The sequence below is a fragment of the Selaginella moellendorffii genome, unplaced genomic scaffold (assembly GCF_000143415.4).
Source record: "Selaginella moellendorffii unplaced genomic scaffold, v1.0 SELMOscaffold_13, whole genome shotgun sequence".
NCBI classification, from domain to species: domain Eukaryota; kingdom Viridiplantae; phylum Streptophyta; class Lycopodiopsida; order Selaginellales; family Selaginellaceae; genus Selaginella; species Selaginella moellendorffii.
This window is the reverse complement of record NW_003314274.1, coordinates 2,795,160-2,808,034: the sequence shown is the minus strand read 5'-3', so window position 1 is coordinate 2,808,034 and position 12,875 is coordinate 2,795,160. Positions and strand designations below refer to the sequence as shown.

The window sequence follows — 12,875 nt, the reverse complement described above, 5'->3', positions numbered from 1 at the left end:
CTAAAATTAATTACTATTGTTACCTTTATGTTTTATTTTTTCTTATATAAATTTACATTAAGGCTAAAATCTTTCAATGAAAGGTAAGTTTTTATCCTGATATTATGGTATTGATGATTCATAATATTGTTTTTTCCTAAAACCATAACATATCAGAAAATGAAAAAGTGGTCCATAGATTTCTTTATTAATAATAAAATTTTAAGTGATGATGAATCACATTTTTTAAGATGGTAGCCTTTTGTATTGTGTCTAATGTTGTCTCAATGATATTTTATTTATCTATTTTGCATGTATTAATGCACAAATTATTAGTGTAAATAACAGACTTATTACATATTCATCAATGAATCTCTTCATATTGAGTTGTCTGTTAGCTCAGATATAGTCTCATATTTGTGCAATATCATAAAAGTTATAAAAGTGTAACTTATTTACAAGATATAATAGCTGAAGCTATTCAACTCTTCTATTTTAAGTTATAAAATATATCATTTCTATCACTACTTTATCTACTTTTAACTTTATAGTATATCTTTTACTGTGTGTACTATATACCATCTTTGTAAAAAAATTTATGTTTAATTTTAATAATGTAGTATTGAATTAATCAGATACTCTTTGTTCTATATAGTTTTTGTTCTATAGAAGAAAGAGTATTTCATTGATTTGATACTATATTTTAAAACATATTGAACATATTTTTTGTTTTAAAAATATCGTATATAGTAGACATAATAAAAAAAATCATCAATGAATACCACCTTTGTACAACTAAATGTTTAAAGTCATTTGAACCTAGTGCATTATATCATCTTGGATCAGTTGTCCAATTCCTTTTTATATGTATTACAATATCACTTATGCCTCCTTGAATATTTGTTGAATTTAACACTTCATTCTCTATTTCTTACCATTTTTTTAATGCATTAGCATGGGGATTTATCTCTTTTAATAATTTGTCAAGACCACCCATTATTTGCTTATTGCATTTATAATTGTGTTTGTTTTTTAATTTTATTTCCGTTGCTTGAGCAGTATCTAAAATATTTCATTGTGAATAAGCTGCATATTTTTCATTATTTGGTTTGAAACTTCCAATATTATATTAAATTTATATATATAGATTAAAATAATTAGGGCCACCTACTGCAATGATCAATGAGGCTCTTTCGTTTAAATATATTGGATGATTAGTGAAAGGTCTCAATTCAACTTTGGTCTTTATTTATATATCAATAAATGTTTTACAATTCTTTCTTTACATTTCAACTCCCTCATTTTCCTTTTCGTTCCAACTTGTTTTCATTCCACAGTTGTTCTCGGCAGCCACCAAAAATGTTTTCCAGCCATAGACATAAGAGATGTTGATGTCCGGAGAATACAAAAAAGAAAAATGCAAGCAAATGAAGTCAGTAATGGTGAAAAGGAAATAGGAACTTACTGCTGGCATTTTCTTTTAAGCCGCTCGAACTTTCTTCATGTCAAGGCCGGGAGCACTCCTTTTCACACCACTCCTCAAGCAGCTTATACTTCTAGCTGAAGAGGACATCGAGATGCAAACAGTGATCAGTTTGATCTTTTATTTGTTGGATGTCTGAGGTTTTTGCATTGCAGTAATTACTTACATAGACATTATTTTCAAAGTAATAATGATAATCAAAATGTGTTTGCTAACTGAGGCAGCATATGCTGGGCAATTACTAGTGATTACTATTTTTATACGTGGCACTATTTTATTAACTTATTCTACCAGGTTCCAAGCATGAGGAGAAATTTTCAAGGGGGACACGGGGTTCCCCCCTTCCCCCAATTCCATTGCTATGTCACTGGTAAGGTGCATGGAACAAGGGGTTAAAAATTTTCCCCTCTAAAAAACTTCCCCAAGGGGGTCATTGGGGTGGAGAAATTTTCAAGTGGGGGATGCATGGAACCCTTCCAAAAACTCACACACTCACATTGTGGCAAAGTAGTAGACACCAGGTTCCCCCTTTCCCCTCATTTTGGTTGCCATGTCACCAAGGGGGGGCATGGAACCCAAGGTGAAATTTCTCCCCCTGAAAAATTTCCACCACGAGGTGAAAAATTTCTCCCGCCAAGATCTGGCCCTTCTTTCCTCTAAGTGCCACATCACTTTCCACGTCACTTGCTTCGCTGGGCCGCTACACCGTACACTGCTTGTTCAACATAGTTCTAGGGTGGTGTAGCGGCCAATAACAAGCCCGTATAACAAAGTGAGGCAGAACACGTGGAGGGATGACTCGGCAAGGAGATCTGACGTGGTGGGGAAGGGTTTGTTACAGAGGATCAGGCGGCAGATCAGCGGGGGACTTCTTGGGATGCAGCAGGGCAGCGATAAAGGACATGGTGGGAGCTAGGGCTAGAGGGAGGATTGGCTTGGGAATGGCGTGATGAGCAAGGGCGATCAAGATCTGAGCACAGTAAAGGCTTTGACCTAGTGTGGACTCCAGTAAGCCTCGCCCGGGCTTACTGGACCTAGAATGGTATTAGGCATAGGGAAGAAGAAGGGTATCCCAGTGGGATTAGTGTACAACATTGCGCTCCACGATGTGAAGCCATGGCCGTCTGTAACACTTCCCCCTATGGTAATGATCCAGTGGCAGAGAGGTGAGAAACGAACAGGGCACACCAAGTGCGTTAGTGGAGACAAGGACAAGATCATACTGAACGACTCGCTTACAATCCCCGCTACACTGTACAAGTTTCCGGAGAAAAAGCATGAGAGCCCTAGATTCCAAAAGAAATGCATTGTCTTTAGCTTATGTGAAGCTGCGGAACAAGGGATCCCGCGAGGGCAGCCGCTGGGCAGGGCGGTGCTGGACCTTGCAGACTACGGAAATCTCAACGACCAGAATAGAAACGCAATTTCAAGCATCCCAGTGGCCGTGGCAAGGAAAGAGTTTAGTTCACTGGGCACCCCCCGTCTCTCCTTTACAATTGCTCCACAAGGCATCACAAGCAGCAGCAGCGTTCCTCCTGTACCAGTGAGAGAGGACAAAGAGGAATATTCATCCCTCATTGCATCCTTGGTTAGTGACGAGGAGGACGACATCACTGCTTTCATGGACGAAGACGAAGATGAGGTTGAAGACGCGGAAGAAGGAAGTTCCCAGTTGAGTTCCAGATCTGTTCCTCTCAGTCCCGCTACCGTTCCCCCAGATCCAGAAGCCATGCCGTCGAGCACCAGGAATGACAGGGTTCAACGCATTCTTAACTCAGCCGGAGCATCCTCTTCGTTTTCTTCATCTTCTTCCTCTTCATTTGTTGCTGCAGCTGTTGCTGCATCAGCCTATGCGTCTCAAAGGAAACCCAGTTTTAACTCTGCATCACCTAGAAGGAACAACGATGTTGAACAGAAAAGTAAGCTCCTAAAAACAAAGGCCAGTGGTGCTAGCAACGTAATACAAGCCGCAAGGATTAAGTACGCAGAAGGTGCGGGCGAGAGAAGTGAGAGGTTGGATAAAAAGGCAGTGGAAGAAGCAAGGCAGAGAGCGGATGCTGCTGAAGCTAAGGCTGTTGCAGTTCAACACGAAGCAAAGCAGCTGATGGATGAGGTGGGAAATCTTAAATGGGAGCTGCAGGAAGCTGCTGCCCTGGAGCTGGCTTTGTATTCTGCTGTCGCCCAGCACGGCAGCTCGTCGCACAAGATTCATGCCCCAGCACGCCGTCTTGCAAGGATATACATCCATGCCTGCAACAAGTCTAGCCAACGTACAAGGGCCAGCACTGCCAGGACCTGTGCTTCAGGTCTTGTGGTTGTTGTGCGGGCTTGCGAGAATGACGTCTCAAGGTTTTCAAAGAGATAGCTCGTGCATATTCTATATTAAACGTCTGTCTGTTTCTTCCCAGGTTGACGTTCTGGTGGTCTAACGTGGCTGTTCTGAGGGAGATGATTTCGCATGCGTTTGACACTGCACCACCGTCATTACCTGAGACTGCCTCAGACAGTGCTTTCCATGACTGGCATGAGAAATCGACTCTAGCTTCTATGCTGGAAAGGATTGAGGCATGGATTTTTGGAAGGATCGTCGAATGCATCTGGTGGCAGGTTGGTCAATATGTGGTACATAATCCGTCGATCTAGCTAATGTAGCTGCATGCAGTCGTTGACTCCCCACATGCAGTCATCAGCGGTAGACCAGTCGAGCCTGCTTTCTACTCCGCGTTCTGTTGTTTCACGACTAAAAAAAAGCGTGCGGGGTTTTGTGGTTACGCCTTTTGAAGATTCGCATCAAGGGATGCTATCCATTGAAATATGGAAGGCAGCATTTCTAGACGCATTGCAAAGGATTTGTCCTGTTCGAGCAGGTGGCCACGACTGCGGGTGTTTACAGGTTGTAGAAAGAATGGTAAGACCCCCTTCCCTCTTCACTGATTTGACAATTGTTCAATGCAGATTGTTGAGCAGTGCGTTGCACGGTTGGATGTTGCAATGTTCAATGCCATATTGAGGGATATGGAAGAAAACGTTCCCACAGATCCCATCTCTGATCCCATTACAGACCTCAGTGTTCTTCCTATACCACCTGATGGTATCAGCTTCGGAGGAGGTGCTCAGCTGAAGAATGTGGTGCGGTCATGTTAGGGGTTTCGTGGCAATTCATGTGATTGCGAGCTAAGAATTGCATTGCAGATAAATACATGGTCTACATGGCTTTTGGCGCTGACTGCTCACGTTGGTGAAGAGGCAGCTGCTGCAGCAAACATACAGAAAGGAACATCTCACTTTACAATGTTGCGGGCCATGAGCGACCTGTTGATGCTACCGAAGGACATGCTAATGGAAAAATCAATAAGAAAGGAGGTAGCCCTTAAATTTCTATAAGTGCTTCGATTAACAATGTACCATAGGTCTGCCCTGCATTAAGCTTGCTTTTGATCAGAAGGGTTCTTTCTAAGTTCGCTCCAGACGAGTATGCACCTGATCCGATTCCACCTTCCCTTCTGGCAGCTCTCAATGCCGAGGTAGGGGAAATTGCTAAGCTTTGGAGGTTCACTTTTCGTTTTTTTCATGCATGACCAAAGATCTCTATGGAGAGGCAAAGAGTTGGCGAATCGGACATCAGCCCCGGGACAATAATCATGGCATCAGCTCCTCCGGTTGTATACTTCCCACCATCTTCTGCATGCATGGGTGACATTGTCGATATGAAAATGATGGCCTCTCCCACACAGACCAGGAGCGCGTCCCTGTTTCGCAAGGGACATACAAGTGACGAGGAACTCGAGGAACTTGAATCACCTCTCTTTTTGTTGGTCGAGAATGGTTGTATTGACGGGAAGGAGGCTGCTTACTTGTCAGCCAAAGATGCATTTGCCCAAAGATACCGTTTATTGCGTAACGTTTGGAACCGAACAGAGTCATAAATTTCATTGATTTAGTAAACTGCATCGAAACCTGGTTCCAAGGTGAGAATGAATGGATTCGCTATCTTGGGGCAATCCGGGATCCATTGCCATGTGTCATGACTGATATTGTATAATAGTCCTATGTCGCAGAAAAATCTGCTGATGAATATCTGGTCTCCAAGGGCGCTGCAAAAGAAGCACTCCGACTGCGTCCGAAAAAATTGTTCGGAAAGTGGCTGGGGCATTTTTGCCAGCTCCTTCCACTTCATTGTGGGCGGGTCCAGGTGCCATATATAAAGTCCGAGGACCTGCCTTCTTAACGCCTTTCCGACAATAATGATTCTTCCATTGCACTCGACCAGATGCCGAAACTTAGAGTATCCTGGCATTCTGCCTGTTCGAACTTTAATCCAGATTTCCTGCTGCAAGCTGTACGCTAGCAAGCCATTCCCAGGTCCTCGGCTTAAGCAAAATAAATAACCATTGCAGGCGACTATGTTTTTTGTAATCTCCTCTTCTCGTGGAAGAGGGCCAGATTGTTTCCATGTCGAGGTAACAGAGTCATAAACCTCCGTGGTCCGCCTATTATCAAAGGAATTATAGTCTCCCGCAACAATAACTTTGTAAGCACTTAGCTTCCTGTCAGTGACCAGGGCTACCACAAAAGGGTACCTACGCGTTGTCATAGGTGGTAGTGCCTTCCAGCACCTGGTCAATGGATTGCAAACGAGTAGAACGCTATATCCATCAGTATACTGAGTAGCTATAAAACACATAAGTCCTTTGGAAGAAGCTGCAGGAACGCTGACTTGAGAGGGCAGAAAACCAATCGGGATATTCAACCACTTGTTCCCAGAGGGGTAGTATGCAGCTACCATTCTACATCGGCACCTGGCAACTTTTAGGAAGAACAAACCCCTCGGTGGCACGTCGGCACACATTTCCATGAAGCCTTTCGAATACATGATTGACCGCCATCGCCTGGAAACGGACCGTAAGCGGAAGAAAGAAGGTATGGGGAGCCAAGCAAGGACCCTCTCGACTAGATCATCTGGAAGGTTTCCCCAAAGCCTCCAATCCATATAAGGTGGTAGGCTTCCCCATCTCCGTGGCATAGCGATCGGCTGCGGTAATCCTGAAGAAGACGAGCAGCATACCATACTGTTCTTTCTTGCATTGCTGCTGCTGGCATTTGTTGTGCTGGCCATTGACGCACTGGCCACAATTTTTGCTCAAAAGTGAGGAAAGGTGATGCCATCTTGGACGGGGGTTGTGTCCCTTGGTCCCTTGACACCATTCGGCTAATTGCCCTAAATTGAGCTTATTAAAAAGATCTTTGAGATTGTATAGTCAGCACAGGAAGGTTTCTATGCCGCCATATCTACGATCCTGACCACAGATGAGTCACCAATCTTTTGGCATACAACCACACGATCGTTAGCCTTGATGCACCCAGCCATTTTTCCATGCTCAATAGCCATTTTCAAGACGAGCTCATTCGCAGCATTGCTTGTACTTACCTGCAAACGAGCTGGCCTAAACACAATATCAGGAAAAAGTTCTTACCTGAGGATCCGCAAGTATCGGAAATAATCCGCGGACAATCAGGCATTGTCTTGCCTACAGAAAATGTAAAAGAGTGAACGAGGGACACACACACAGTTTGAGGATACACACATACCAGCATGATCTTACTGTTTAGAACTGCTTCTTGTGTTGCAGTAGGAGGAGTTGTCTGTAAATTTGATTGACGTCAGATATGCTCGTTTTCAGAACAACTGTACCGTAAACGTCCCACTGAAACTAAATCGCATAAAATTGGTGCTGATTTGTGGAATGACAACCACCATAACAGGCATCAGAGGTCGATATTTAGCTATCAACCTGCATTAGCCGCATTAGAAATTACAAAGGGGAATCAGTTAAACGTATGCCTTGCAGCTTGGCCTGCAGATGTAAATACAATTATCATTGACGCACCGACCTTAGTTGCTGATCGTACCTGGTACTTGTTAACGTTATATCGCTTCTTAAAGTACTTAAAGTTACTTACTGCTGCGGAAGCAATAGATTCAAGATGTCCCATTGGTTCACCAACATATTCAAGGACTTTCTTGAAATAAAACCTTTGATTGTACACAATTTCCGCCTACATGAAAATGATCCTAGTCTCGTGATTATTATTTAGAAGTAGAACTTGCCTCCCTGCAGATTCGGCGAACTGTTCCAATGCACTGGATAGGGAAATTTCCCCTGTATGTCTCCGCTCCTAGCAAAATAGCGTCGCTTCCTAGAATGGACAGGATAGCTGAGACATCAACGACCCGACTTCTTTTACCATCAAGAACAGCATTAGCAACATCTGTAGCCTCCGCACGCGTCGGCCTGGGGTTTTCAGTCATTGTATCAACAACACGCGTAATTACTGCTGGCTTTCCAAGCATATTACATTTGTATAAAGCAGCTTTTTGGAAGAGAAACACCTGTAAAACAGTATGTGTCAATAACAATTTGAGAATTACTGTACCTTTTCGGACGGAAGATCAATTCCAAGGTTCCCGCGAGAAAGGATAATCCCATCCGCTTCCTTGAGTATATCATCAAAGTGCTTAAGACCCTACAACATTATTAAGTTTCAAATTTAGTCTTAACTTCAGAGAATCTGACCTGAGCAAACCTCGGCATTTTCAATCTTCGCAAAAATTTGTGTCTTGGTAAGCTCTAGTGATGTAAGAAGTGCCCGAGCCTGCAAACGAGGGTTGAAAGGTTTCATGGGTGACACTCATATACCTGTTTCACGTCTTCTGCATGTCGGCAATACGACAAAGACAGGAAGTCAATCCTATTTGCTTTACCCCACGAAGCAATGACCTGAACAGCAAATCTCAATCTCACTGGCAAAATGAAGACGCACACACCTTCTTGTCATTTTCACTTAGTGTTGGTAAATCAATGCGCACTGAAGAAGCCAGTGCGGTGAAAAGTGGCCCGGCTAAGGTAGCAGCGTTTTTAGCTCGACACACGATTTCATTGCCCTTCACTTCATTCACCTGAAAATTTGATGTAGAAATAGTTTCGAGGAGAAATGAGTCTGACCTCAAGCCATATTGAGGTGCTTTCACTTCCTGTAAAAAGGTATTGCCCAACAAAGATTGTGTCTTTTGGTTTCACTACCTGCACAAGTTATTTGTGTGAGGGCGACCATGAAAAATAAAGCTAAAATAAGCTTACGTTAGCAAGGTTTTGAAAGTTTATTGGCAGGTACTTCGAAGACGCTTCTTTACTTTGATCTGGTGTCAAGGTGACAAAGGCATCTACATCAATAGCAATTGGAGTTTCACTCTTGTTTATAATCTGGAGCTCTGGCCCAAGTGTATCCATCATAACCTGTTCAACTCTCGAGGGCATTAAAACTAATCAGCTACCTGGAAACAGAAACGTACACCACAAAGGGTTCGGGTATTGCGAACAGCCTGCTTCAAGAATTCCATTGTTTCTTGATGATATTCCGGTGTTCCATATGAAAAATCAATTCGCGCGACTGCAAACAATTCACCGGAGGCAATGATGGTTCTTTCAAACTACCTGTCATTCCGGCTTTCAGCATGCCCTCAATTGTCTCCACTGCACGCGACTTTGGCCCGAGTGTCCCAATAATCTTTGACATTGAGAGATAATTTCCATGTCCAACCTGTAACAGAAATGGAACTGAGCTGAAAAGAATCTAAAATATTCTAGGCACCTGCTCTGAGGGATCAAGGATTTTTGCCAAGCGTAGGGGTTCCTGCAGAACAACTCGAGTTGCCTGCATCTTTATGTGTACAGTCTCTTCCCTAAAATCATACACGGGTTATGGCCGTCTGCATCCCATCGTAGAAGATGCTTTGTATCCGATGGGAAATCCTAGTCAGCATGACATGTCTTGAGGGACGACGTGTCTTCCTGTTTTTCTGTTTGCCAACATAGCATAGCCATGGTTCTTTGTCGATCCATGGGAGCGGATGAAGCTCTAGCAAACGACTTACGACTTTTGGAAAGAGACGCTTTTGATATTGACCAGTACATCCGATCGAAGTGTCCACTTATGAGTGAAAAGGTTTTCAGTAGTCTAATTAAAAATATTCCAATGCCAAGTTCGTGTTTTGTGTGAAGGGAGTGAAAAAGCTGCGGCAAGAACTCATTGATCTAAAAATTACATGTACAGAATTTTCGAGAAGTAATGTACATAGAGATTATACTTACTTCATAAGGTTACTAAATGCCTTGATTTACCTTGACTTCTTTAATATTTGGGTCGTACAGAGCGACTCGGGACATATCATGGCTGGAGACATCACTTTTTAGGGTGCGAAATCTACTTTCTAATCAAGCCGCGATAATTCATTGTTTGTTGCAACAACCTCAAAAATCAGCTGAGTTATGCGCACAAGATGTGAGCAATCCGCAGTTTCTCCAGGAAGAAGAAGGTACTAAATCTTCAAAGTGGGGACAACAGTTTCCAGAGTTGCTGGACAATCTCCAAATTTTACTTGCTGAGAAGAAAACACATAAAGCTTTAGATGAGCTAGAGAAAGGGAGAGTGTTTTTTGATGAAAATGCACCCCAGAAATCGGAAGCTGCCGTAATTGCATTGAACTTGAAATCAATGAAAGAACGACTAGCAGAAGAACTAGCTAACTCGACTATGAAGGCTTCTGTTTGTGGCGTTGAGCTACGTGATACATGCTCAGTTCTTCAGAAACTTGGTGAAGGCTCAAGAGCTCATGACTTGCTGCTTGTGTCTCATCGAAATAGGCTACTGTACAATATCAAAGGTTTATGCAGAAGCAAGAGTTCATATGGCGGTGCCTACACCGCAGCTCTTTCTCAGCTTGCATTTTCTGCTATTTCCTTGGCTTTAAAGGATTCCGCTGCTGTGTTTAATGGAAACTTCAGTTGCGGATCAGAGCTTGTTTTATGGGCACGAGATATAACCCAGGAATTTGTTACTTTACTAAAGAAGTATGTGCTCTCATCTCTAGCAGCGGCAGGGGGACTAAGAGCAGCTGCCGAATGCGTGCATATGGCTCTGGGACACTGTTTTCTCCTTGAAACCCAGGGACTTGCAATCTGTCCTTACCTTTCGAGTCTTCTCAAGCCATCTGTAGAGGAAGCAGTTTCAGCCAATGTTGTACGAATTGGGGACAACGTCATTGCATTAGCTGCAGCAGATGACTGGAACCTTATCCAGCCCCTCCATGATCAGAGAATGGGTGGGAGAGCATCTTATCGCACTGCAGAGGGTATTTATGTACGCTTGTCAAGCAGTGCACACACGTTCAACATTTTGATCGAGGTATGGAAATTTAGCCAACAAAGATTGTGGTGATTGGAAGTCTAGTTACAGGACTTTCTGCATGGTGTCAAACCTTTGACAAGATTTCAGCTGGCCCACTCGGCCCTTGAAGCTTTGTGTAAGATCTATGAGCGCTATGTGGATCTCCTTATAGACGCTTTGCTGCCTGACGGCCAGATCTTGCAGAAAGGAAACATAAAACTAGCAAAAACAATGTCACAAAAACTTGTTGTCTTGGGCAATGCAACAGCTTTATCTGAGGATATACTCCCCAAGGTTTCTCGCTCACTACTTCAATGTCAGGAGAGTTTCAACAGTTCCATTGATGATGAGCAGCAAAAAGAGTGGAAGTTATACCTGCAGCACACGTGTGAGAAGTTGAAGTCTACTATATGCAACATTCTTATAAAGGATATTCTGTACGATAAAGATCGAGAACTTCTGACTCCCGATCTTTATTCTGAAGCCGCAGACCCAGAATGGCAACAAAACCCATTTCCATCGTCACCTTTCGAGGTATGCTAGCTCTTCTTATCATTTTCTAACATGCTTTAATCAGCAACTCCTCTTTAAAGTCGTCGCCTTAGCTAAAGCAGGGGAAGATGTTTTTCGGGGACAAGAACATGTCTGTCTTCTATTGATTACAGATATTTTGACCAGTGTGGTAACTGCGATCCAGCACAACAAATCTTTCTGGAGCCAAGTTGAAGAAGGTCCAAAAACATTTAGTTCAATAGGACTTAGAAAGGTAATTTTGGTCACTTCTTCCACTTACATAATTTGTTTCTCCTCTGTAGTTCGTGTTAGACATGCAATTCGTGATTGAGATCGCCACTGAAAGAAGCTGCACTTCAGATGTCATGTATAAGGTGGTTGCTGGCAACATCGCCCTAGCAAGTAATGCATTCGCATTGAATGGTCAAGATCCAATGAGGTTTCTAAATTGATGTCTCTCTAGGAAATTTGCTCATTTCTTTTTGTCTAGTGTTCTTCCCGATGACAAATGGTTTCTCGAAGCATCACTTGCAGCTTATAAGAGGATTGTTAAGGCATAGCCATTTTAGGTTGTGCTTATGGAGACCGAAAGACTGGAGCGCGAACTAAACGAGGCTTTCACCAATGCGATGGGTGAATTAGAGATGCATATCTTCTTCAACATACAGGTTTAATTTACAGCGAACATTGGTGTCTTGTCTTATCCTTTCCTACAGAAAGGTTTCTATAAGTGCGCAGCCAATTGCTTTGATACATTCAAGACAGTGACCAACATTCAGGCATGTATTGAAGATTGTTCTATTCCAGCACAAACAGCACAAAATGTGATCAGAAGTGAAGTCGCCAGGTTTCAGGTAACTGTTTGAGTGCGTAATGTGTAATATCCTGTTGCTATTACAGTCTGTAGGAAAGAATCAATAAAAGCATAATCCACTGCAAAGAAAAGTTCGAGGAGGAGCGTGATAGCCATCGTAATACAGAAAATCAAATTGCTGAAAAAGCACAGCACTGCATTGAAAGCGCAGTGCGGGAGCACATAATTCGAATTCCAAGTTTGACTGCAACGATCAAATCTCAGATAGCCAAAAAGTAGATGTCGATTTTCGTATTGTTTTAAAGAAATCCTCTGGCAATGAAGTTCATGTTTGAAAGAAAGGCAGGAAACAGGTTGGAAGCACATCGTAGCCAGCTGCAGTTGGAAAAGGTAGTCGTGATTGACTTTTATATGACTGTTAGCTTAAAAGAAGGTTAATGACTGGACTTTCAATCTAATTCTTTTGCACAAATAAATTTGAACATGTGTAAAGATATTTCTTTTAATTGACTTTCGACTATTGCTACTCCCTTTTTTTCTGAGGTTTGTGGCTTTGCAATAAAAATGTTAATTGAATTACCTTCATATATAATGTAAAAGCCTTCTGTGTGATTGGATCCATATAATTGTCTATTATACGTTTGTATGAACAAAAGTCATTGCAAACATGATAACTTGACAAGTGTCCATTGAAAGGGAGAACTAAAACCTATTAGCAGTATGAATAAGGTGGCATCATTTTTCCATATCTCTCTTATCACATTTATCTCATCATGTCTCTACAGTATTTGTATACATACAATTTTAAAGCATAACATCTCCTGTAACTTCTGGTTTCATTGGCAAAGCATGCATTTAGAA

The 12,875-nt window shown here is 42.4% G+C and overlaps 4 protein-coding genes across 4 annotated transcripts; 2 read left to right on the top strand and 2 right to left on the bottom strand.

Annotated features, from left to right (window-relative positions):
• Nucleotides 1-2,501: 2,501 nt before the first annotated feature.
• On the top strand, nucleotides 2,502-5,388 carry LOC9645720. The gene is made up of 7 exons (XM_024674669.1): nucleotides 2,502-3,811; nucleotides 3,871-4,069; nucleotides 4,125-4,370; nucleotides 4,418-4,591; nucleotides 4,655-4,825; nucleotides 4,873-4,986; nucleotides 5,047-5,388. Exons 1-7 carry the CDS (start codon nucleotides 2,502-2,504, stop codon nucleotides 5,386-5,388), a joined length of 2,556 nt encoding a protein of 851 aa, XP_024530437.1.
• Nucleotides 5,389-5,399: 11 nt separating this feature from the next.
• Nucleotides 5,400-6,578, bottom strand: LOC9645719 (F-box/kelch-repeat protein At5g15710). The gene has a single exon (XM_002969843.2). It carries the CDS (start codon nucleotides 6,576-6,578, stop codon nucleotides 5,400-5,402), a length of 1,179 nt encoding a protein of 392 aa, XP_002969889.2.
• Nucleotides 6,579-6,737: 159 nt separating this feature from the next.
• LOC9646402 (pyruvate kinase 1, cytosolic) lies at nucleotides 6,738-9,181 on the bottom strand. Its single transcript, XM_024674860.1, has 16 exons — nucleotides 9,113-9,181; nucleotides 8,956-9,061; nucleotides 8,814-8,911; nucleotides 8,602-8,757; nucleotides 8,467-8,544; nucleotides 8,289-8,420; nucleotides 8,161-8,241; nucleotides 8,048-8,116; nucleotides 7,898-7,987; nucleotides 7,709-7,853; nucleotides 7,572-7,660; nucleotides 7,424-7,519; nucleotides 7,305-7,372; nucleotides 7,155-7,254; nucleotides 6,937-6,990; nucleotides 6,738-6,890 (listed from the first exon to the last, which is right to left on the bottom strand). Exons 1-16 carry the CDS (start codon nucleotides 9,179-9,181, stop codon nucleotides 6,738-6,740), a joined length of 1,584 nt encoding a protein of 527 aa, XP_024530628.1.
• Nucleotides 9,182-9,343: 162 nt separating this feature from the next.
• Nucleotides 9,344-11,652, top strand: LOC9646401 (exocyst complex component EXO84B). The gene is made up of 4 exons (XM_024674668.1): nucleotides 9,344-9,429; nucleotides 9,673-10,705; nucleotides 10,796-11,221; nucleotides 11,503-11,652. Exons 1-4 carry the CDS (start codon nucleotides 9,344-9,346, stop codon nucleotides 11,650-11,652), a joined length of 1,695 nt encoding a protein of 564 aa, XP_024530436.1.
• Nucleotides 11,653-12,875: the final 1,223 nt, after the last annotated feature.

Bases quoted from the DNA above. Each gene is read 5' to 3' on its own strand.
- LOC9645720 (XM_024674669.1), top strand. From the start codon at position 2,502: ATGGTATTAGGCATAGGGAAGAAGAAGGGTATCCCAGTGGGATTAGTG. The intron at 4,592-4,654 runs GTGCGGTCATGT...ATTGCATTGCAG, and splicing joins GTGCTCAGCTGAAGAATGTG to ATAAATACATGGTCTACATG. The intron at 4,826-4,872 runs GTAGCCCTTAAA...AATGTACCATAG, and splicing joins AAAAATCAATAAGAAAGGAG to GTCTGCCCTGCATTAAGCTT.
- LOC9645719 (XM_002969843.2), bottom strand. From the start codon at position 6,578: ATGGCCAGCACAACAAATGCCAGCAGCAGCAATGCAAGAAAGAACAGT.
- LOC9646402 (XM_024674860.1), bottom strand. From the start codon at position 9,181: ATGCAGGCAACTCGAGTTGTTCTGCAGGAACCCCTACGCTTGGCAAAA. The intron at 9,062-9,112 runs GTGCCTAGAATA...TTTCTGTTACAG, and splicing joins TCCTTGATCCCTCAGAGCAG to GTTGGACATGGAAATTATCT. The intron at 7,520-7,571 runs GCAAGTTCTACT...ATTTTCATGTAG, and splicing joins TTCGCCGAATCTGCAGGGAG to GCGGAAATTGTGTACAATCA.
- LOC9646401 (XM_024674668.1), top strand. From the start codon at position 9,344: ATGGTTCTTTGTCGATCCATGGGAGCGGATGAAGCTCTAGCAAACGAC. The intron at 9,430-9,672 runs GTACATCCGATC...TGGGTCGTACAG, and splicing joins GACGCTTTTGATATTGACCA to AGCGACTCGGGACATATCAT. The intron at 10,706-10,795 runs GTATGGAAATTT...ACAAGATTTCAG, and splicing joins CGTTCAACATTTTGATCGAG to CTGGCCCACTCGGCCCTTGA.